At 41.4% G+C, this 22,132-nt stretch overlaps 1 protein-coding gene and 9 non-coding genes across 10 annotated transcripts in view; 9 read left to right on the forward strand and 1 right to left on the reverse strand.

Moving 5' to 3' along the window:
* LOC123724029 (glycine receptor subunit beta) overlaps positions 1–7,300 on the reverse strand; it is a 54,795-nt gene extending 47,495 nt beyond the window's left edge. The window contains exons 1-2 of the mRNA XM_082972306.1: positions 6,733–7,300; positions 2,070–2,177 (exon numbers count right to left, since the gene is read on the reverse strand). Of these exons, the coding sequence (XP_082828432.1) occupies positions 2,070–2,176 (107 nt within the window). The 5' untranslated portion in view covers position 2,177; positions 6,733–7,300. The remainder of the gene's footprint in view (positions 1–2,069; positions 2,178–6,732) is intronic.
* Positions 7,301–11,782: 4,482 nt separating this feature from the next.
* On the forward strand, positions 11,783–11,854 carry trnaa-cgc (transfer RNA alanine (anticodon CGC)). Its single transcript has one exon. It is a non-coding gene; the product is annotated as a tRNA-Ala (tRNA).
* Positions 11,855–13,536: 1,682 nt separating this feature from the next.
* trnaa-cgc (transfer RNA alanine (anticodon CGC)) lies at positions 13,537–13,608 on the forward strand. The gene has a single exon. It is a non-coding gene; the product is annotated as a tRNA-Ala (tRNA).
* Positions 13,609–15,289: 1,681 nt separating this feature from the next.
* Positions 15,290–15,361, forward strand: trnaa-cgc (transfer RNA alanine (anticodon CGC)). The gene has a single exon. It is a non-coding gene; the product is annotated as a tRNA-Ala (tRNA).
* Positions 15,362–15,832: 471 nt separating this feature from the next.
* Positions 15,833–15,905, forward strand: trnat-ugu (transfer RNA threonine (anticodon UGU)). The gene has a single exon. It is a non-coding gene; the product is annotated as a tRNA-Thr (tRNA).
* Positions 15,906–17,043: 1,138 nt separating this feature from the next.
* trnaa-cgc (transfer RNA alanine (anticodon CGC)) lies at positions 17,044–17,115 on the forward strand. Its single transcript has one exon. It is a non-coding gene; the product is annotated as a tRNA-Ala (tRNA).
* Positions 17,116–17,586: 471 nt separating this feature from the next.
* trnat-ugu (transfer RNA threonine (anticodon UGU)) lies at positions 17,587–17,658 on the forward strand. The gene has a single exon. It is a non-coding gene; the product is annotated as a tRNA-Thr (tRNA).
* Positions 17,659–18,791: 1,133 nt separating this feature from the next.
* Positions 18,792–18,863, forward strand: trnaa-cgc (transfer RNA alanine (anticodon CGC)). Its single transcript has one exon. It is a non-coding gene; the product is annotated as a tRNA-Ala (tRNA).
* Positions 18,864–19,334: 471 nt separating this feature from the next.
* trnat-ugu (transfer RNA threonine (anticodon UGU)) lies at positions 19,335–19,406 on the forward strand. Its single transcript has one exon. It is a non-coding gene; the product is annotated as a tRNA-Thr (tRNA).
* A 1,138-nt stretch (positions 19,407–20,544) lies between these two features.
* trnaa-cgc (transfer RNA alanine (anticodon CGC)) lies at positions 20,545–20,616 on the forward strand. Its single transcript has one exon. It is a non-coding gene; the product is annotated as a tRNA-Ala (tRNA).
* The last annotated feature ends 1,516 nt before the right edge of the window (positions 20,617–22,132 follow it).

Consider the following 22,132-nt stretch of genomic DNA (forward strand, 5'->3'; position numbering starts at 1 on the left):
GCTGTTCATTGACTACAGCTCAGCGTTCAACACCATAGTGCCCTCAAAGCTCATCACTAAGCTAAGGACCCTGGGACTAAACACCTCCCTCTGCAACTGGATCCTGGACTTCCTGACGGGCCGCCCCCAGGTGGTGAGGGTAGGTAGCAACACAACTGTCACACTGATCCTCAACACTGGAGCTCCCCAGGGGTGCGTGCTCAGTCCCCTCCTGTACTCCCTGTTCACCCACGACTACATGGCCAGGCACGACTCCAACACCATCATTAAGTTTGCAGACGACACAACAGTGGTAGCCCTGATCACCGACAATGACGAGACAGCCTATAGGGAGGAGGTCAGAGACCTGGCCGGGTGGTGCCAGAATAACAACCTATCCCTCAACATAACCAAGACTAAGGAGATGATTGTGGACTACAGGAAAAGTAGCACTGAGCACGCCCCCATTCTCATCAACGGGGCTGTAGTGGAGCAGGTTGAGAGCTTCAAATTCCTTGAAGTCCACATCAACAACAAACTAGAATGGTCCAAACACACCAAGACAGTCATGAAGAGGGCACGACAAAACCTATTCCCCCTCAGGAAACTAAAAAGATTTGGCATGGGTCCTGAGATCCTCAAAAGGTTCTACAGCTGCAACATCGAGAGCATCCTGACCGGTTGCATCATTGCCTGGTACGGCAATTGCTCGGCCTCCGACCGCAAGGCACTTCAGAGGGTAGTGTCACGTCCTGACCAGGTATAGGGGTTATTGTTGGTCAGGACGTGGCAGGGGGTGTTTGTTTCATGTGGTTTGGGCTATGTATTTAGGTAGAGGGGTATTTGTTTTATATGGTTCGGGGTGTGTGTGTATGTAGAGGGGTGTTGGATTTATGTGTTCTGGGATTTTTGGTTTATGTTCTTGTTTTGTATTCTAGGTTTTCTATGTTGTGTATTTCTTTGTTGGCCTGGTATGGCTCTCAGCTGTACATCGTTGTTTCTGATTGAGAGTCATACTTAGGGAGTCTGTTTTCCACCTGTCCCTTTGTGGGAGATTGTTTTTTGCATTGCTTTTGTGTGTAGCCTGCGAAACTGTCGTACTGTCGTTCTTTGTTTATTGTTTTTTCGTGTTCACCTATAAATAAAATAATGATGAGCACGCAACCCGCTGCGCCTTGGTCTTTACCCCGCGACAACCGTGACAGGGTAGTGCGTACGGCCAAGTACATCACTGGGGCAAAGCTGCCTGCCATCCTGGACCTCTACACCAGGCGGTGTCAGAGGAAGGCCCTAAAAATTGTCAAAGACCCCAGCCACCCCAGTCATAGACTGTTCTCTCTACTACCGCATGGCAAGCGGTACCGGAGTGCCAAGTGTTGGACAAAAAGGCTTCTCAACAGTTTTTCCCCCCAAGCCATAAGACTCCTGAACAGGTAACCAAATGGTTACCCGGACTATTTGCATTGTGTGCCCTCCCCCCCCACCCCAAACCCCTCTTTTACGCTGCTGCTACTCTCTCTTTATCATATATGCATAGTCACTTTAACCATATCTACATGTACATACTACCTCAATCAGCCTGACTAACCGGTGTCTGTATATCGCCTTGCTACTCTTATTTTCTAATGTCTTTTTACTGTTGTTTAATTTCTTTACTTACCTACACACACACACACACACACACACACACACACACACACACACACACACACACACACACACACACACACACACACACACACACACACACACACACACACACACACACACACACACACACACACTCACACACACACACACACACTCACACACACACACACACGCCACACACACACACACACTCACTCACTCACACACTCACTCACTCACTCACACACACACACACACACACACACACACACACACACACACACACACACACACACACACACACACACACACACACACACACAACACACACCTTTTTTCCCCACACTATTGGTTAGAGCCTGTAAGTAAGCATTTCCCTGTAAGGTCTACTCCTGTTGTAATTCGGGGGCACGTAGCTAATAAAGTTTGATTGGATACTACAACCACTGAGAAGAACTTACGAAGGACATATGACCTGCTTTCCCTTCTTGACTTTCTTTGCAGGTTTTCCTCCGCTCTCTGCAGACTGGGCTAGAGTTAGCAGGAGGAGAATTATCCTCAGGTCCATTCTGTTGGATGGATAAACATTTAGATATACAGTTGGGGTCCAACATTATTAAACCCTTGATAAACATTTAGATATACAGTTGGGGTCCAACATTATTAAACCCTTGATAAACATTTAGATATACAGTTGGGGTTCAACATTATTAAACCCTTGATAAACATTTAGATATACAGTTGGGGTCCAACATTATTAAACCCTTGATAAACATTTAGATATACAGTGGGGTCCAACATTATTAAACCCTTGATAAACATTTAGATATACAGTGGGGTCCAACATTATTAAAAACATTTAGATATACAGTGGGGTCCAACATTATTAAACCCTTGATAAACATTTAGATATACAGTTGGGGTCCAACATTATTAAACCCTTGATAAACATTTAGATATACAGTTGGGGTCCAACATTATTAAACCCTTGATAAACATTTAGATATACAGTTGGGGTCCAACATTATTAAACCCTTGATAAACATTTAGATATACAGTTGGGGTCCAACATTATTAAACCCTTGATAAACATTTAGATATACAGTTGGGGTCCAACATTATTAAACCCTTGATAAACATTTAGATATACAGTGGGGTCCAACATTATTAAACCCTTGATAAACATTTAGATATACAGTTGGGGTCCAACATTATTAAACCCTTGATAAACATTTAGATATACAGTGGGGTCCAACATTATTAAACCCTTGATAAACATTTAGATATACAGTGGGGTCCAACATTATTAAACCCTTGATAAACATTTAGATATACAGTGGGGTCCAACATTATTAAACCCTTGATAAACATTTAGATATACAGTGGGGTTCAACATTATTAAACCCTCGATAAACATTTAGATATACAGTTGGGGTCCAACATTATTAAACCCTTGATAAACATTTAGATATACAGTTGGGTTCAACATTATTAAACCCTTGATAAACATTTAGATATACAGTGGGGTCCAACATTATTAAACCCTTGATAAACATTTAGATATACAGTTGGGGTCCAACATTATTAAACCCTTGATAAACATTTAGATATACAGTGGGGTCCAACATTATTAAACCCTTGATAAACATTTAGATATACAGTGGGGTCCAACATTATTAAACCCTTGATAAACATTTAGATATACAGTGGGGTCCAACATTATTAAACCCTTGATAAACATTTAGATATACAGTTGGGGTCCAACATTATTAAACCCTTGATAAACATTTAGATATACAGTTGGGGTCCAACATTATTAAACCCTTGATAAACATTTAGATATACAGTGGGGTCCAACATTATTAAACCCTTGATAAACATTTAGATATACAGTTGGGGTCCAACATTATTATACCCTTGATAAACATTTAGATATACAGTTGGGGTCCAACATTATTAAACCCTTGATAAACATTTAGATATACAGTTGGGGTCCAACATTATTAAACCCTTGATAAACATTTAGATATACAGTTGGGGTCCAACATTATTAAACCCTTGATAAACATTTAGATATACAGTGGGGGTCCAACATTATTAAACCCTTGATAAACATTTAGATATACAGTTGGGGTCCAACATTATTAAACCCTTGATAAACATTTAGATATACAGTTGGGGTCCAACATTTTTAAACCCTTGATAAACATTTAGATATACAGTGGGGTCCAACATTATTAAACCCTTGATAAACATTTAGATATACAGTGGGGTCCAACATTATTAAACCCTTGATAAACATTTAGATATACAGTGGGGTCCAACATTATTAAACCCTTGATAAACATTTAGATATACAGTTGGGGTCCAACATTATTAAACCCTTGATAAACATTTAGATATACAGTTGGGGTCCAACATTATTAAACCCTTGATAAACATTTAGATATACAGTGGGGTCCAACATTATTAAACCCTTGATAAACATTTAGATATACAGTGGGGTCCAACATTATTAAACCCTTGATAAACATTTAGATATACAGTTGGGGTCCAACATTATTAAACCCTTGATAAACATTTAGATATACAGTTGGGGTCCAACATTATTAAACCCTTGATTAACATTTAGATATACAGTGGGGGTCCAACATTATTAAACCCTTGATAAACATTTAGATATACAGTGGGGTCCAACATTATTAAACCCTTGATAAACATTTAGATATACAGTGGGGGTCCAACATTATTAAACCCTTGATAAACATTTAGATATACAGTGGGGTTCAACATTATTAAACCCTCGATAAACATTTAGATATACAGTTGGGTTCAACATTATTAAAAACATTTAGATATACAGTGGGGTCCAACATTATTAAACCCTTGATAAATGTTAGCAAAAAGACTGTATAAAATAAATAAAACAAATACTGAGCTATATTGTATGCAAAAAAAAATGTTTTACAGTTATTTTATTCTAATTGTTCAGACAGAGATTTTGTTTAACAGGTAATCATATTTTTTTCTCTCAAGAAGATAGGGGTCACAATTATTGGCACCCCCGTTTCAATACCTTTCAATACCTCCCCTTACGATGAAAACAGCTCTGAGCCTTTTCTAAAATGTTTGTAATTTGGCAAACACATTGGGAGGGATCTTATACCATTCCTCCATACAGTATCTTTGTCTGTGCTTATTTTACAGACGCTCTGGATAAGAGCAACTTACAGTAGTGAACGCACACATTTCATGTATTTTTTTTTGGGTACTGGCCCCCCGTGGGAATCGATCCCACAACCCTGGCGTTGCACACACCATGCTGGCATTGCAAACACCATGCTCTACCAACTGAGCCACATGTTTTGTGTAAAGGGTTCTACATGGAACCAAAAAGGGTTCTACATGGAACTCAAAAGGGTTCTACCTGGAACTCAAAAGGGTTCTACATGGAACTCAAAAGGGTTCTACCTGGAACCAAAAAGGGATTCTTCAAAGGCTTCTCCTATGGGGGCTTCCGAAGAACCCTTTTAGGTTGTAGTTCGCACCATGTTTCTAAGAGTGTATGGAGGAATGGTCTGAGATCCCTCTCAATATGAACCCTTTTAGGTTGTAGTTAGCACCATGTTTCTAAGAGTGTATGGAGGAATGGTCTGAGATCCCTCTCAATGTGTTTTCCCATCTCATACAACATTTTGGAGAAATACTATGTGCCCTTATCCTCGTAAGGTGAGGTATTGAAAACAGGGGTGCCAATTTTGGCCATCATTTTTTTTACTTTCAGAAAATGTAATATTTATTAAACAAAATATCTTTCTCTCACCAATTGTATTAGTATACACTACCGCTCAAAAAGTTGGGGTCACTTAGAAATGTCTGGCAGCTTCATTAAATAGTACCCGCAAAACACCAGTCTCAATGTCAACAGTGAAGAGGCGACTCAGGGAGAAAGACACAGAGAGGCAGAGAGAGAGGAGACATTTTTTTTGTCCATCTTAATCTTTTCTTTTTATTGGCCAGTCTGAGATATGGATTTTTCTTCGCAACTCTGCCTAGAAGGCCAGCATCCCGGAGTCGCCTCTTCACTGTTGACGTTGAGACTGGTGTTATGCGGGTACACATTATATAGAAACAGAATAGTCTAACATGTAATACCCATTTGTCACGTCCTGACCATAGAAGAGCTCTTATTTTCTATGGTAGAGTAGGTCAGGGCGTGACTGGGGTTATCTAGTTTATTTAGTTCTATGTTTGGTTCTAGTTTATTTTTTCTATGTTGGGGTTTTGTATGATCTCCAATTAGAGGCAGCTGGTCATCGTTGTCTCTAATTGGGGATCATATTTAAGTAAGTGTTTTTCCCACCTGTGTTTGTGGGAGATTATTTTGAGTTAGTGCACGTTGCTCCTCTGTCGTCACGGTTTGTTGTTTTTGTTTATAGTTTATTGTCTGTCTTGCAAAGTTTCGCATTTAAATGAAAATGTGGAACGATACGCACGCTGCACCTTGGTCTCCTTCATACGACGTTCGTGATAAAATTATATATAAACAGAGCAGTCTAACATCTAATACACATTATATATAAACAGAGCAGTCTAACAGTATACACATTATATATAAACAGAGCAGTCTAACATCTAATACACATTATATATAAACAGAGCAGTCTAACAGTATACACATTATATATAAACAGAGCAGTCTAACATCTAATACACATTATATATAAACAGAGCAGTCTAACATCTAATACACATTATATATAAACAGAGCAGTCTAACATTATACACATTATATATAAACAGAGCAGTCTAACATTATACACAGTATTCTGGCATTACACACATACTGATTATGTCTACCAACCTTTCTCAGTCATATTGTCCTGACTCGTCACAATACAACAGACAGACAGACCGAGAGAGACACCAAGGGAGAGAGACTGACAGATAGAGAGAAAGAGACAGAGATGGAGAGGCATACAGAGAGGAGAGAGGGAGAGATTGAGGGAGAGAGGGAAAGATGGAGGTAGAGAGGAGAGATTGAAAGAGAGAGAGGGAAAGAGGGAGAGATAGAATGTCATAATGAGAGTTACTGCAGAATGAAGAGAGAGCTGTTTATCTTACCTTGACACTCTGGTTGCTACGCTGGTTGCTGCGATGTTTTAACAACGATGTCGGTTACTGCAGCAGCATCATGTCCTTTCCTCCGTCTCCTCTCGTGTGCCGTTCTCAAGTTCAACCCAGCTCCTTCCGCCTGCCCACACAATGACCATATATCTGTCAGAAGAGAGACGGAGGGAGGGAGAGAGGGCGTTAGAGAGGGAGGGAGGGAGAGAGGTAGGGAGGGAGGGAGCGTACGTGGGTGAAAGTGAGGGAGGTTGTGAAAACGAGGGATCGAGAGTGTGTGTGAGAGAGAGGCAGGGAGAGAGAGTGTGTGTAAGAGAGGCAGAGAGAGAGTGTGTGAGAGAGAGTGTGAGAGTGTGAGAGAGAGTCAGGGAGAGAGAGTGAGAGTGATTCAGAGAGAGAGAGTGAGAGAGAGTCAGAGAGAGAGTCAGGGAGAGGAAGAGTGTGTGTGAGAGAGAGCGTGAGAGAGAGTCAGGGAGAGAGAGTGAGAGAGAGGCAGGGAGAGAGAGTCAGGGAGAGAGAGAGGCAGGGAGAGAGAGGCAGGGAGAGAGTGTGAGAGAGGCAGGGAGAGAGTGTGTGTGAGAGAGGCAGGGAGAGAGAGAGAGGCAGGGAGAGAGAGTGAGAGAGAGGCAGGGAGAGAGAGTCAGGGAGAGAGAGAGAGAGAGAGGCAGGGAGAGAGAGTCAGGGAGAGAGTGTGTGAGAGAGGCAGGGAGAGAGACTGTGTGTGAGAGAGGCAGGGAGAGAGACTGTGAGTGAGAGAGGCAGGGAGAGAGACTGTGTGTGAGAGAGGCAGGGAGAGAGACTGTGTGTGAGAGAGGCAGGGAGAGAGACTGTGTGTGAGAGAGGCAGGGAGAGAGACTGTGTGTGAGAGAGGCAGGGAGAGAGACTGTGTGAGAGAGGCAGGGAGAGAGACTGTGTATGTCAGAGTTGCGTGTTTGTGCATCTGCGCTCTAACATGCGCAGTAGCTCAAGCCCCATGTTAGCAGCACGAGTCCATGCACGAGCACAGTGTCATTGTAATGCTCTTTATGGTCCCCTCTTTATGGTCTACTGCAAAGCACAGTCTATATATTCTACAGTGGAACACAGTCTTTATATTCTACAGTAGAACACAGTCTATATATTCTACAGTAGAGCACAGTCTATATATTCTACAGTGGAACACAGTCTTTATATTCTACAGTAGAACACAGTCTATATATTCTACAGTAGAGCACAGTCTATATATTCTACAGTGGAACACAGTCTTTATATTCTACAGTAGAACACAGTCTATATATTCTACAGTAGAGCACAGTCTATATATTCTACAGTGGAACACAGTCTTTATATTCTACAGTAGAACACAGTCTATATATTCTACAGTAGAGCACAGTCTATATATTCTACAGTGGAACACAGTCTTTATATTCTACAGTAGAACACAGTCTATATATTCTACAGTAGAGCACAGTCTATATATTCTACAGTGGAACACAGTCTTTATATTCTACAGTAGAACACAGTCTATATATTCTACAGTAGAGCACAGTCTATATATTCTACAGTGGAACACAGTCTTTATATTCTACAGTAGAACACAGTCTATATATTCTACAGTAGAGCACAGTCTATATATTCTACAGTGGAACACAGTCTTTATATTCTACAGTAGAACACAGTCTATATATTCTACAGTAGAGCACAGTCTATATATTCTACAGTGGAACACAGTCTTTATATTCTACAGTAGAACACAGTCTATATATTCTACAGTGGAACAGTCTTTTATTTTTGTTACCAAAGCCCCTTCAAATCAAATCAAATCAAATTGTATTTGTCACATACACATGGTTAGCAGATGTTAATGCGAGTGTAGCGAAATGTTTGTGCTTTTAGTTCCGACTATACAGTAATATCTAACAAGTAATCTAACCTAGCAATTTCATAACTACCTTATACATACAAGTGTAATGGAATGAATAAGAATATGTACATAAAAATATATGAATGAGTGATGGCCGAACGGCATAGGCAAGACAGAGTAGATGGTATAGAGTACAGTATATACATATGAGATGAGTCATGTAGGGTATGTAAACATGATATAAAGTGGCATTGTTTAAAGTGGCTGGTGATACATTTATTACATACATTTTTCTATTATTAAAGTGGCTAGAGTTGAGTCAGTAGGCAGCAGCCACTCAATGTTAGTGATGGCTGTTTAACAGTCTGATGGCCTTGAGATAGAAGCTGTTTTTCAGTCTCTCTGTCGCAGCTTTGATGCACCTGTACTGACCTCGCCTTCTGGATGGTAGCAGGGTGAACAGGCAGTGGCTCGGGTGGTTGATGTCCTTGATGATCTTTTTGGCCTTCCTGTGACATCGGGTGTTGTAGGTGTCCTGGAGGGCAGGCAGTCTGTCCCCGGTGATGCGTTGGGCAGACCGCACCAACCTCTGGAGAGCCCTGCGGTTGTGGTCGGTGCAGGTGCCGTACCAGGCGGTGATGCAGCCTGACAGGATGCTCTCGATTGTGCATCTGTAAAAGTTTGTGAGTGTTTTTGGTGACAAGCCAAATTTCTTTAGCCTCCTGAGGTTGAAGAGGCACTTCCCCACGCTGTCTGTGTGGGTGGACCATTTCAGTTTGTCCGTGATATGTACGCCGAGGAACTTAAAACTTTCCACCTTCTCCACTGCTGTCCCGTCGATGTGGATAGGGGGCTGCTCCCTCTCCTGTTTCCTGAAGTCCACGATCACCTCCTTTTGTTTTGTTGACGTTGAGTGTGAGGTTATTTTCCTGACACCACACTCCGAGGGCCCTCACCTCCTCCCTGTAGGCCGTATCGTCGTTGTTGGTAATCAAGCCTACCACTGTTGTGTCGTCTGCAAACTTGATGATTGAGTTGGAGGCGTGCATGGCCACGCAGTCATGGGTGAACAGGGAGTACAGGAGAGGGCTGAGCACACACCCTAATGGGGCCCCAGTGATGAGGATCAGCGGGGTGGAGATTTTGATACCTACCCTCACCACCTGGGGGCGGCCCGTCAGGAAGTCCAGGACCCAGTTGCACAGGGCAGGGTCGAGACCCAGGGTCTCGAGCTTAATGACGAGTTTGGAGGGCACTATGGTGTTAAATGCTGAACTGTAGTCAATGAACAGCATTCTTACATAGGTATTCCTCTTGTCCAGATGGGTTAGGGCAGTGTGCAGTGTGATTGCGATTGCGTCGTCTGTGGACCTATTGGGGCGGTAAGCAAATTGGAGTGGGTCTAGGGTGTCAGGTAGGTTGGAGGTGATATGGTCCTTGACTAGTCTCTCAAAGCACTTCATGATGACATAAGTGAGTGCTATGGAGCGGTAGTCATTTATCTCAGTTACCTTAGCTTTCTTGGGAAAAGGAAGAATGGTGGCCCTCTTGAAGCATGTGGGAACAGCAGACTGGGATAAGGATTGATTGAATATGTCCGTAAACACACCAGCCAGCTGGTCTGAGCATGCTCTGAGGACGCAGCTGGGGATGCTGTCTGGGCCGGCAGCCTTGCGAGGGTTAACACGTTTAAATGTTTTACTCACATTGGCTGCAAGTTTTGGTAACGGGCCGTGTCAGTGGCACTGTATTGTCCTATGAAAGCGAGCAAAGAAGTTGTTTAGTCTGTCTTGGGAGCAAGACATCGTGGTCCGCGACGGGGTTGGTTTTTCTTTTTGTAGTCCGTGATTGACTGTAGACCACATACCTCTCGTGTCTGAGCCGTTGAATTGCGACTCCACTTTGTCTCTATACTGACGGTTAGCTTGTTTGATTGCCTTGCGGAGGGAATAGCTACACTGTTTGAATTCGGTCATGTTTCCGGTCACTTTGCCCTGATTAAAAGCAGTGGTTCGCTCTTTCAGTTTTGCGCGAATGCTGACATCAATCCACAGTTTCCGGTTGGGGAATGTTTTAATAGACGCTGTGGGTACAACATCACTGATGCACTTGCTAATAAACTCGCTCAGAGAATCAGTGTATTCATCAATGTTGTTTTTCGACGCTATGCGGAACATATCCCAGTCCACGTGATCAAAGCAATCTTGAAGCGTGGAATCCAATTGGTCGGACCAGCGATGAACAGACCTGAGCAGGGGTCCTTCCTGTTTTAGTTTCTGTCTATAGGCTGGGAGCAAAAAAATTGAGTCGTGGTCAGATTTTCCGAAAGGAGAGCGGGGTAGGGCATTATATGAGTCACGGAAGTTAGAATAACAATGATCCAGAGTTTTGCCAGCCCGGGTCGCACAATCGATGTGCTGATAAAATTTAGGGAGCCGTAAACTACCCACCACTGCGACCTGTATGCTCTAGTCGGCTGGCCCTCGCTACATATTCGTCACCAGACCCACTGGCTCCAGGTCATCTATAAGTCTATGCTAGGTAAAGCTCCGCCTTATCTCAACTCACTGGTCACGATAAAAACACCCACCCGTAGCACTCGCTCCAGCAGATATATCTCACTGGTCATCCCCAAAGCCAACACCTCCTTTGGCTGCCTTTCCTTCCAGTTCTCTGCTGCCAATGACTGGAACGAATTGCAAAAATCGCTGAACCTGGACACTTATATTTCCCTCACTAACTTTAAACATCAGCTATCTGAGCAGCTAACCGATCGCTGCAGCTGTACATAGGCCATCTGTAAATAGCCCACCCAATCTACCTACCTCATCCCCATATTGTTTTTATTTACTTTCTGCTCTTTTGCACACCAGTATTTGTACTTGCACATCATCATCTGCTCATCTATCACTCCAGTGTTAATTTGCTAAATTGTAATTACCTCACTACCATGGCCTATTTATTACCTTACCTCCTCATGCCATTTGCACACACTGAATATAGACTTTCTTTTTTTCTATTGTGTTATTGACTGTACGCTTGTTTATTCCATTTGTAACTCTATGTTGTTGTTTGTGTCGCACTGCTTTGCTTTATCTTGGCCAGGTTGCAGTTCTCAATGAGAACTTGTTCTCCACTAGCTTACCTGGTTAAATAAAGGTGAAATAAAATAAAATAAGATACATTTTTAATCTTTCCCAGAGCGGGGATGTAGCTCAGTGGTAGAGCGCATGCTTCGCATGTATGAGGTCCTGGGTTCAATCCCCAGCATCTCCATTTAAAATTACTGCATTGACCCAACCAACTCCTACTTTACAGAATGTTGTAATTCTAAGCAGGAAACAGAGACGTGCTAAATAATTTGGTTTTGTAATCTGAAGAACATTCCTTCAATCCCTGTTCGTACAATTATAGAACAGAAGTGGCATGATTGCCATCTTTTATGGCGTCATTTTCAAAAACTGAAGTTTATGGGTTCGATCCCAGTCTGTACCTGGTTTAAGAATTGCTGCTATCATTTCCTTGTAGTTTCAATGGAGTGGTGTATATAAAAAGTACATTGTATTGATATTGCATTTTATCTGCAAATGAAATGGGATGGAAGCTCAGAGGGGGAGTGCATGCAAAATATGGATGAGGTCCTCGGTTCAATCCCAAGATTCTCCACTGAGTTTATTTGTGTGCCAAATTCACATTTACACAACTACTACTTTCCTGAATGTTGATATATAATACAGAGCGTAGAGTGGCATGGTGGCCAAGTCGTAAGGCGTTGGTCTTGTAAACTGAAGATCATGGGTTCAAATCCCTTCTGTTCCTTTATGAAAGACATCTGATATCATAGACCTGTGCTTTACTTGGAGGACTTTGCAGAAAATCAAGTTGTATCAATATTGCAACTCAGCTATTATAGTAAGGGGATGAATCTCTATGCTAGAGCCAGTACTTTACATGAATGCGGTCCAACGTTAATCCCCAACTTCTCTGTTGAGTGTAATTAGTTGTTAAATTAGCTTTTGTACAACTCCCACTTTCCAGAATGTTGACATTCTAAGAAGGAAATAGATATGCTAAATCATCTGTTTCTGTAAACTGAAGCACATGGGTTCAATCCTTGTTCGACGTTTATGGAAGATAGCTGATATTATGGAAATGTTCTTTCATTAGAACAGTGTAAAGAAAAGGTAAATTGTATTGATATGACCACTGCGACCTGTATGCTCTAGTCGGCTGGCCCTCGCTACCTATTCGTCACCAGACCCACTGGCTCCAGGTCATCTATAAGTCTATGCTAGGTAAAGCTCCGCCTTATCTCAACTCACTGGTCACGATAAAAACACCCACCCGTAGCACTCGCTCCAGCAGATATATCTCACTGGTCATCCCCAAAGCCAACACCTCCTTTGGCTGCCTTTCCTTCCAGTTCTCTGCTGCCAATGACTGGAACGAATTGCAAAAATCGCTGAACCTGGACACTTATATTTCCCTCACTAACTTTAAACATCAGCTATCTGAGCAGCTAACCGATCGCTGCAGCTGTACATAGGCCATCTGTAAATAGCCCACCCAATCTACCTACCTCATCCCCATATTGTTTTTATTTACTTTCTGCTCTTTTGCACACCAGTATTTGTACTTGCACATCATCATCTGCTCATCTATCACTCCAGTGTTAATTTGCTAAATTGTAATTACCTCACTACCATGGCCTATTTATTACCTTACCTCCTCATGCCATTTGCACACACTGAATATAGACTTTCTTTTCTTCTATTGTGTTATTGACTGTACGCTTGTTTATTCCATTTGTAACTCTATGTTGTTGTTTGTGTCGCACTGCTTTGCTTTATCTTGGCCAGGTTGCAGTTCTCAATGAGAACTTGTTCTCCACTAGCTTACCTGGTTAAATAAAGGTGAAATAAAATAAAATAAGATACATTTTTAATCTTTCCCAGAACGGGGATGTAGCTCAGTGGTAGAGCGCATGCTTCGCATGTATGAGGTCCTGGGTTCAATCCCAAGCATCTCCATTTAAAATTACTGCATTGACCCAACCAACTCCTACTTTACAGAATGTTGTAATTCTAAGCAGGAAACAGAGACGTGCTAAATAATTTGGTTTTGTAATCTGAAGAACATTCCTTCAATCCCTGTTCGTACAATTATAGAACAGAAGTGGCATGATTGCCATCTTTTATGGCGTCATTTTCAAAAACTGAAGTTCATGGGTTCGATCCCAGTCTGTACCTGGTTTAAGAATTGCTGCTATCATTTCCTTGTAGTTTCAATGGAGTGGTGTATATAAAAAGTACATTGTATTGATATTGCATTTTATCTGCAAATGAAATGGGATGGAAGCTCAGAGGGGGAGTGCATGCAAAATATGGATGAGGTCCTCGGTTCAATCCCAAGATTCTCCACTGAGTTTATTTGCGTGCCAAATTCACATTTACACAACTACTACTTTCCTGAATGTTGATATATAATACAGAGCGTAGAGTGGCATGGTGGCCAAGTGGTAAGGCGTTGTTCTTGTAAATCGAAGATCATGGGTTCAAATCCCTTCTGTGCCTTTATGAAAGACATCTGATATCATGGACCTGTGCATAAATTGGAGGACTTTGCAGAAAATCAAGTTGTATCAATATTGCAACACAGCTATTATAGTAAGTGGATGAATCTCTATGGTAGAGCCAGTACTTTACATGAATGCGGTCCAACGTTAATCCCCAACTTCTCTGTTGAGTGTAATTAGTTGTTAAATTAGCTTTTGCACAACTCCCACTTTCCAGAATGTTGACATTCTAAGAAGGAAATAGATATGCTAAATCATCTGTTTCTGTAAACTGAAGCACATGGGTTCATCCTTGTTTGACGTTTATGGAAGATAGCTGATATTATGGAAATGTACTTTCATTAGAACAGTGTAAAGAAAAGGTAAATTGTATTGATATGACCACTGCGACCTGTATGCTCTAGTCGGCTGGCCCTCGCTACCTATTCGTCACCAGACCCACTGGCTCCAGGTCATCTATAAGTCTATGCTAGGTAAAGCTCCGCCTTATCTCAACTCACTGGTCACGATAAAAACACCCACCCGTAGCACTCGCTCCAGCAGATATATCTCACTGGTCATCCCCAAAGCCAACACCTCCTTTGGCTGCCTTTCCTTCCAGTTCTCTGCTGCCAATGACTGGAACGAATTGCAAAAATCGCTGAACCTGGACACTTATATTTCCCTCACTAACTTTAAACATCAGCTATCTGAGCAGCTAACCGATCGCTGCAGCTGTACATAGGCCATCTGTAAATAGCCCACCCAATCTACCTACCTCATCCCCATATTGTTTTTATTTACTTTCTGCTCTTTTGCACACCAGTATTTGTACTTGCACATCATCATCTGCTCATCTATCACTCCAGTGTTAATTTGCTAAATTGTAATTACCTCACTACCATGGCCTATTTATTACCTTACCTCCTCATGCCATTTGCACACACTGAATATAGACTTTCTTTTCTTCTATTGTGTTATTGACTGTACGCTTGTTTATTCCATTTGTAACTCTATGTTGTTGTTTGTGTCGCACTGCTTTGCTTTATCTTGGCCAGGTTGCAGTTCTCAATGAGAACTTGTTCTCCACTAGCTTACCTGGTTAAATAAAGGTGAAATAAAATAAAATAAGATACATTTTTAATCTTTCCCAGAACGGGGATGTAGCTCAGTGGTAGAGCGCATGCTTCGCATGTATGAGGTCCTGGGTTCAATCCCCAGCATCTCCATTTAAAATTACTGCATTGACCCAACCAACTCCTACTTTACAGAATGTTGTAATTCTAAGCAGGAAACAGAGACGTGCTAAATAATTTGGTTTTGTAATCTGAAGAACATTCCTTCAATCCCTGTTCGTACAATTATAGAACAGAAGTGGCATGATTGCCATCTTTTATGGCGTCATTTTCAAAAACTGAAGTTCATGGGTTCGATCCCAGTCTGTACCTGGTTTAAGAATTGCTGCTATCATTTCCTTGTAGTTTCAATGGAGTGGTGTATATAAAAAGTACATTGTATTGATATTGCATTTTATCTGCAAATGAAATGGGATGGAAGCTCAGAGGGGGAGTGCATGCAAAATATGGATGAGGTCCTCGGTTCAATCCCAAGATTCTCCACTGAGTTTATTTGCGTGCCAAATTCACATTTACACAACTACTACTTTCCTGAATGTTGATATATAATACAGAGCGTAGAGTGGCATGGTGGCCAAGTGGTAAGGCGTTGGTCTTGTAAACTCGAAGATCATGGGTTCAAATCCCTTCTGTGCCTTTATGAAAGACATCTGATATCATGGACCTGTGCATTAATTGGAGGACTTTGCAGAAAATCAAGTTGTATCAATATTGCAACACAGCTATTATAGTAAGTGGATGAATCTCTATGGTAGAGCCAGTACTTTACATGAATGCGGTCCAACGTTAATCCCCAACTTCTCTGTTGAGTGTAATTAGTTGTTAAATTAGCTTTTGCACAACTCCCACTTTCCAGAATGTTGACATTCTAAGAAGGAAATAGATATGCTAAATCATCTGTTTCTGTAAACTGAAGCACATGGGTTCATCCTTGTTTGACGTTTATGGAAGATAGCTGATATTATGGAAATGTACTTTCATTAGAACAGTGTAAAGAAAAGGTAAATTGTATTGATATGACCACTGCGACCTGTATGCTCTAGTCGGCTGGCCCTCGCTACCTATTCGTCACCAGACCCACTGGCTCCAGGTCATCTATAAGTCTATGCTAGGTAAAGCTCCGCCTTATCTCAACTCACTGGTCACGATAAAAACACCCACCCGTAGCACTCGCTCCAGCAGATATATCTCACTGGTCATCCCCAAAGCCAACACCTCCTTTGGCTGCCTTTCCTTCCAGTTCTCTGCTGCCAATGACTGGAACGAATTGCAAAAATCGCTGAACCTGGACACTTATATTTCCCTCACTAACTTTAAACATCAGCTATCTGAGCAGCTAACCGATCGCTGCAGCTGTACATAGGCCATCTGTAAATAGCCCACCCAATCTACCTACCTCATCCCCATATTGTTTTTATTTACTTTCTGCTCTTTTGCACACCAGTATTTGTACTTGCACATCATCATCTGCTCATCTATCACTCCAGTGTTAATTTGCTAAATTGTAATTACCTCACTACCATGGCCTATTTATTACCTTACCTCCTCATGCCATTTGCACACACTGAATATAGACTTTCTTTTCTTCTATTGTGTTATTGACTGTACGCTTGTTTATTCCATTTGTAACTCTATGTTGTTGTTTGTGTCGCACTGCTTTGCTTTATCTTGGCCAGGTTGCAGTTCTCAATGAGAACTTGTTCTCCACTAGCTTACCTGGTTAAATAAAGGTGAAATAAAATAAAATAAGATACATTTTTAATCTTTCCCAGAACGGGGATGTAGCTCAGTGGTAGAGCGCATGCTTCGCATGTATGAGGTCCTGGGTTCAATCCCCAGCATCTCCATTTAAAATTACTGCATTGACCCAACCAACTCCTACTTTACAGAATGTTGTAATTCTAAGCAGGAAACAGAGACGTGCTAAATAATTTGGTTTTGTAATCTGAAGAACATTCCTTCAATCCCTGTTCGTACAATTATAGAACAGAAGTGGCATGATTGCCATCTTTTATGGCGTCATTTTCAAAAACTGAAGTTTATGGGTTCGATCCCAGTCTGTACCTGGTTTAAGAATTGCTGCTATCATTTCCTTGTAGTTTCAATGGAGTGGTGTATATAAAAAGTACATTGTATTGATATTGCATTTTATCTGCAAATGAAATGGGATGGAAGCTCAGAGGGGGAGTGCATGCAAAATATGGATGAGGTCCTCGGTTCAATCCCAAGATTCTCCACTGAGTTTATTTGCGTGCCAAATTCACATTTACACAACTACTACTTTCCTGAATGTTGATATATAATACAGAGCGTAGAGTGGCATGGTGGCCAAGTGGTAAGGCGTTGGTCTTGTAAACCGAAGATCATGGGTTCAAATCCCTTCTGTGCCTTTATGAAAGACATCTGATATCATGGACCTGTGCATTAATTGGAGGACTTTGCAGAAAATCAAGTTGTATCAATATTGCAACACAGCTATTATAGTAAGTGGATGAATCTCTATGGTAGAGCCAGTACTTTACATGAATGCGGTCCAACGTTAATCCCCAACTTCTCTGTTGAGTGTAATTAGTTGTTAAATTAGCTTTTGCACAACTCCCACTTTCCAGAATGTTGACATTCTAAGAAGGAAATAGATATGCTAAATCATCTGTTTCTGTAAACTGAAGCACATGGGTTCATCCTTGTTTGACGTTTATGGAAGATAGCTGATATTATGGAAATGTACTTTCATTAGAACAGTGTAAAGAAAAGGTAAATTGTATTGATATGACCACTGCGACCTGTATGCTCTAGTCGGCTGGCCCTCGCTACCTATTCGTCACCAGACCCACTGGCTCCAGGTCATCTATAAGTCTATGCTAGGTAAAGCTCCGCCTTATCTCAACTCACTGGTCACGATAAAAACACCCACCCGTAGCACTCGCTCCAGCAGATATATCTCACTGGTCATCCCCAAAGCCAACACCTCCTTTGGCTGCCTTTCCTTCCAGTTCTCTGCTGCCAATGACTGGAACGAATTGCAAAAATCGCTGAACCTGGACACTTATATTTCCCTCACTAACTTTAAACATCAGCTATCTGAGCAGCTAACCGATCGCTGCAGCTGTACATAGGCCATCTGTAAATAGCCCACCCAATCTACCTACCTCATCCCCATATTGTTTTTATTTACTTTCTGCTCTTTTGCACACCAGTATTTGTACTTGCACATCATCATCTGCTCATCTATCACTCCAGTGTTAATTTGCTAAATTGTAATTACCTCACTACCATGGCCTATTTATTACCTTACCTCCTCATGCCATTTGCACACACTGAATATAGACTTTCTTTTTTTCTATTGTGTTATTGACTGTACGCTTGTTTATTCCATTTGTAACTCTATGTTGTTGTTTGTGTCGCACTGCTTTGCTTTATCTTGGCCAGGTTGCAGTTCTCAATGAGAACTTGTTCTCCACTAGCTTACCTGGTTAAATAAAGGTGAAATAAAATAAGATACATTTTTAATCTTTCCCAGAACGGGGATGTAGCTCAGTGGTAGAGCGCATGCTTCGCATGTATGAGGTCCTGGGTTCAATCCCCAGCATCTCCATTTAAAATTACTGCATTGACCCAACCAACTCCTACTTTACAGAATGTTGTAATTCTAAGCAGGAAACAGAGACGTGCTAAATAATTTGGTTTTGTAATCTGAAGAACATTCCTTCAATCCCTGTTCGTACAATTATAGAACAGAAGTGGCATGATTGCCATCTTTTATGGCGTCATTTTCAAAAACTGAAGTTCATGGGTTCGATCCCAGTCTGTACCTGGTTTAAGAATTGCTGCTATCATTTCCTTGTAGTTTCAATGGAGTGGTGTATATAAAAAGTACATTGTATTGATATTGCATTTTATCTGCAAATGAAATGGGATGGAAGCTCAGAGGGGGAGTGCATGCAAAATATGGATGAGGTCCTCGGTTCAATCCCAAGATTCTCCACTGAGTTTATTTGCGTGCCAAATTCACATTTACACAACTACTACTTTCCTGAATGTTGATATATAATACAGAGCGTAGAGTGGCATGGTGGCCAAGTGGTAAGGCGTTGGTCTTGTAAACCGAAGATCATGGGTTCAAATCCCTTCTGTGCCTTTATGAAAGACATCTGATATCATGGACCTGTGCATTAATTGGAGGACTTTGCAGAAAATCAAGTTGTATCAATATTGCAACACAGCTATTATAGTAAGTGGATGAATCTCTATGGTAGAGCCAGTACTTTACATGAATGCGGTCCAACGTTAATCCCCAACTTCTCTGTTGAGTGTAATTAGTTGTTAAATTAGCTTTTGCACAACTCCCACTTTCCAGAATGTTGACATTCTAAGAAGGAAATAGATATGCTAAATCATCTGTTTCTGTAAACTGAAGCACATGGGTTCATCCTTGTTTGACGTTTATGGAAGATAGCTGATATTATGGAAATGTACTTTCATTAGAACAGTGTAAAGAAAAGGTAAATTGTATTGATATGACCACTGCGACCTGTATGCTCTAGTCGGCTGGCCCTCGCTACCTATTCGTCACCAGACCCACTGGCTCCAGGTCATCTATAAGTCTATGCTAGGTAAAGCTCCGCCTTATCTCAACTCACTGGTCACGATAAAAACACCCACCCGTAGCACTCGCTCCAGCAGATATATCTCACTGGTCATCCCCAAAGCCAACACCTCCTTTGGCTGCCTTTCCTTCCAGTTCTCTGCTGCCAATGACTGGAACGAATTGCAAAAATCGCTGAACCTGGACACTTATATTTCCCTCACTAACTTTAAACATCAGCTATCTGAGCAGCTAACCGATCGCTGCAGCTGTACATAGGCCATCTGTAAATAGCCCACCCAATCTACCTACCTCATCCCCATATTGTTTTTATTTACTTTCTGCTCTTTTGCACACCAGTATTTGTACTTGCACATCATCATCTGCTCATCTATCACTCCAGTGTTAATTTGCTAAATTGTAATTACCTCACTACCATGGCCTATTTATTACCTTACCTCCTCATGCCATTTGCACACACTGAATATAGACTTTCTTTTCTTCTATTGTGTTATTGACTGTACGCTTGTTTATTCCATTTGTAACTCTATGTTGTTGTTTGTGTCGCACTGCTTTGCTTTATCTTGGCCAGGTTGCAGTTCTCAATGAGAACTTGTTCTCCACTAGCTTACCTGGTTAAATAAAGGTGAAATAAAATAAAATAAGATACATTTTTATTCTTTCCCAGAACGGGGATGTAGCTCAGTGGTAGAGCGCATGCTTCGCATGTATGAGGTCCTGGGTTCAATCCCCAGCATCTCCATTTAAAATTACTGCATTGACCCAACCAACTCCTACTTTACAGAATGTTGTAATTCTAAGCAGGAAACAGAGACGTGCTAAATAATTTGGTTTTGTAATCTGAAGAACATTCCTTCAATCCCTGTTCGTACAATTATAGAACAGAAGTGGCATGATTGCCATCTTTTATGGCGTCATTTTCAAAAACTGAAGTTTATGGGTTCGATCCCAGTCTGTACCTGGTTTAAGAATTGCTGCTATCATTTCCTTGTAGTTTCAATGGAGTGGTGTATATAAAAAGTACATTGTATTGATATTGCATTTTATCTGCAAATGAAATGGGATGGAAGCTCAGAGGGGGAGTGCATGCAAAATATGGATGAGGTCCTCGGTTCAATCCCAAGATTCTCCACTGAGTTTATTTGCGTGCCAAATTCACATTTACACAACTACTACTTTCCTGAATGTTGATATATAATTCAGAACTTAGAGTGACATGGTGGCCAAGTGGTAAGGCGTTGGTCTTGTAAACCGAATATCATGGGTTCAAATCCCTTCTGTGCCTTTATGAAAGACATCTGATATCATGGACCTGTGCATTAATTGGAGGACTTTGCAGAAAATCAAGTTGTATCAATATTGCAACACAGCTATTATAGTAAGTGGATGAATCTCTATGGTAGAGCCAGTACTTTACATGAATGCGGTCCAACGTTAATCCCCAACTTCTCTGTTGAGTGTAATTAGTTGTTAAATTAGCTTTTGCACAACTCCCACTTTCCAGAATGTTGACATTCTAAGAAGGAAATAGATATGCTAAATCATCTGTTTCTGTAAACTGAAGCACATGGGTTCATCCTTGTTTGACGTTTATGGAAGATAGCTGATATTATGGAAATGTACTTTCATTAGAACAGTGTAAAGAAAAGGTAAATTGTATTGATATGACCACTGCGACCTGTATGCTCTAGTCGGCTGGCCCTCGCTACCTATTCGTCACCAGACCCACTGGCTCCAGGTCATCTATAAGTCTATGCTAGGTAAAGCTCCGCCTTATCTCAACTCACTGGTCACGATAAAAACACCCACCCGTAGCACTCGCTCCAGCAGATATATCTCACTGGTCATCCCCAAAGCCAACACCTCCTTTGGCTGCCTTTCCTTCCAGTTCTCTGCTGCCAATGACTGGAACGAATTGCAAAAATCGCTGAACCTGGACACTTATATTTCCCTCACTAACTTTAAACATCAGCTATCTGAGCAGCTAACCGATCGCTGCAGCTGTACATAGGCCATCTGTAAATAGCCCACCCAATCTACCTACCTCATCCCCATATTGTTTTTATTTACTTTCTGCTCTTTTGCACACCAGTATTTGTACTTGCACATCATCATCTGCTCATCTGTCACTCCAGTGTTAATTTGCTCAATTGTAATTACCTCACTACCATGGCCTATTTATTACCTTACCTCCTCATGCCATTTGCACACACTGAATATAGACTTTCTTTTTTTCTATTGTGTTATTGACTGTACGC

This window comes from Salmo salar, unplaced genomic scaffold, assembly GCF_965601325.2.
Source record: "Salmo salar unplaced genomic scaffold, fSalSal1 ptg000645l, whole genome shotgun sequence".
Lineage (NCBI taxonomy): Eukaryota > Metazoa > Chordata > Actinopteri > Salmoniformes > Salmonidae > Salmo > Salmo salar.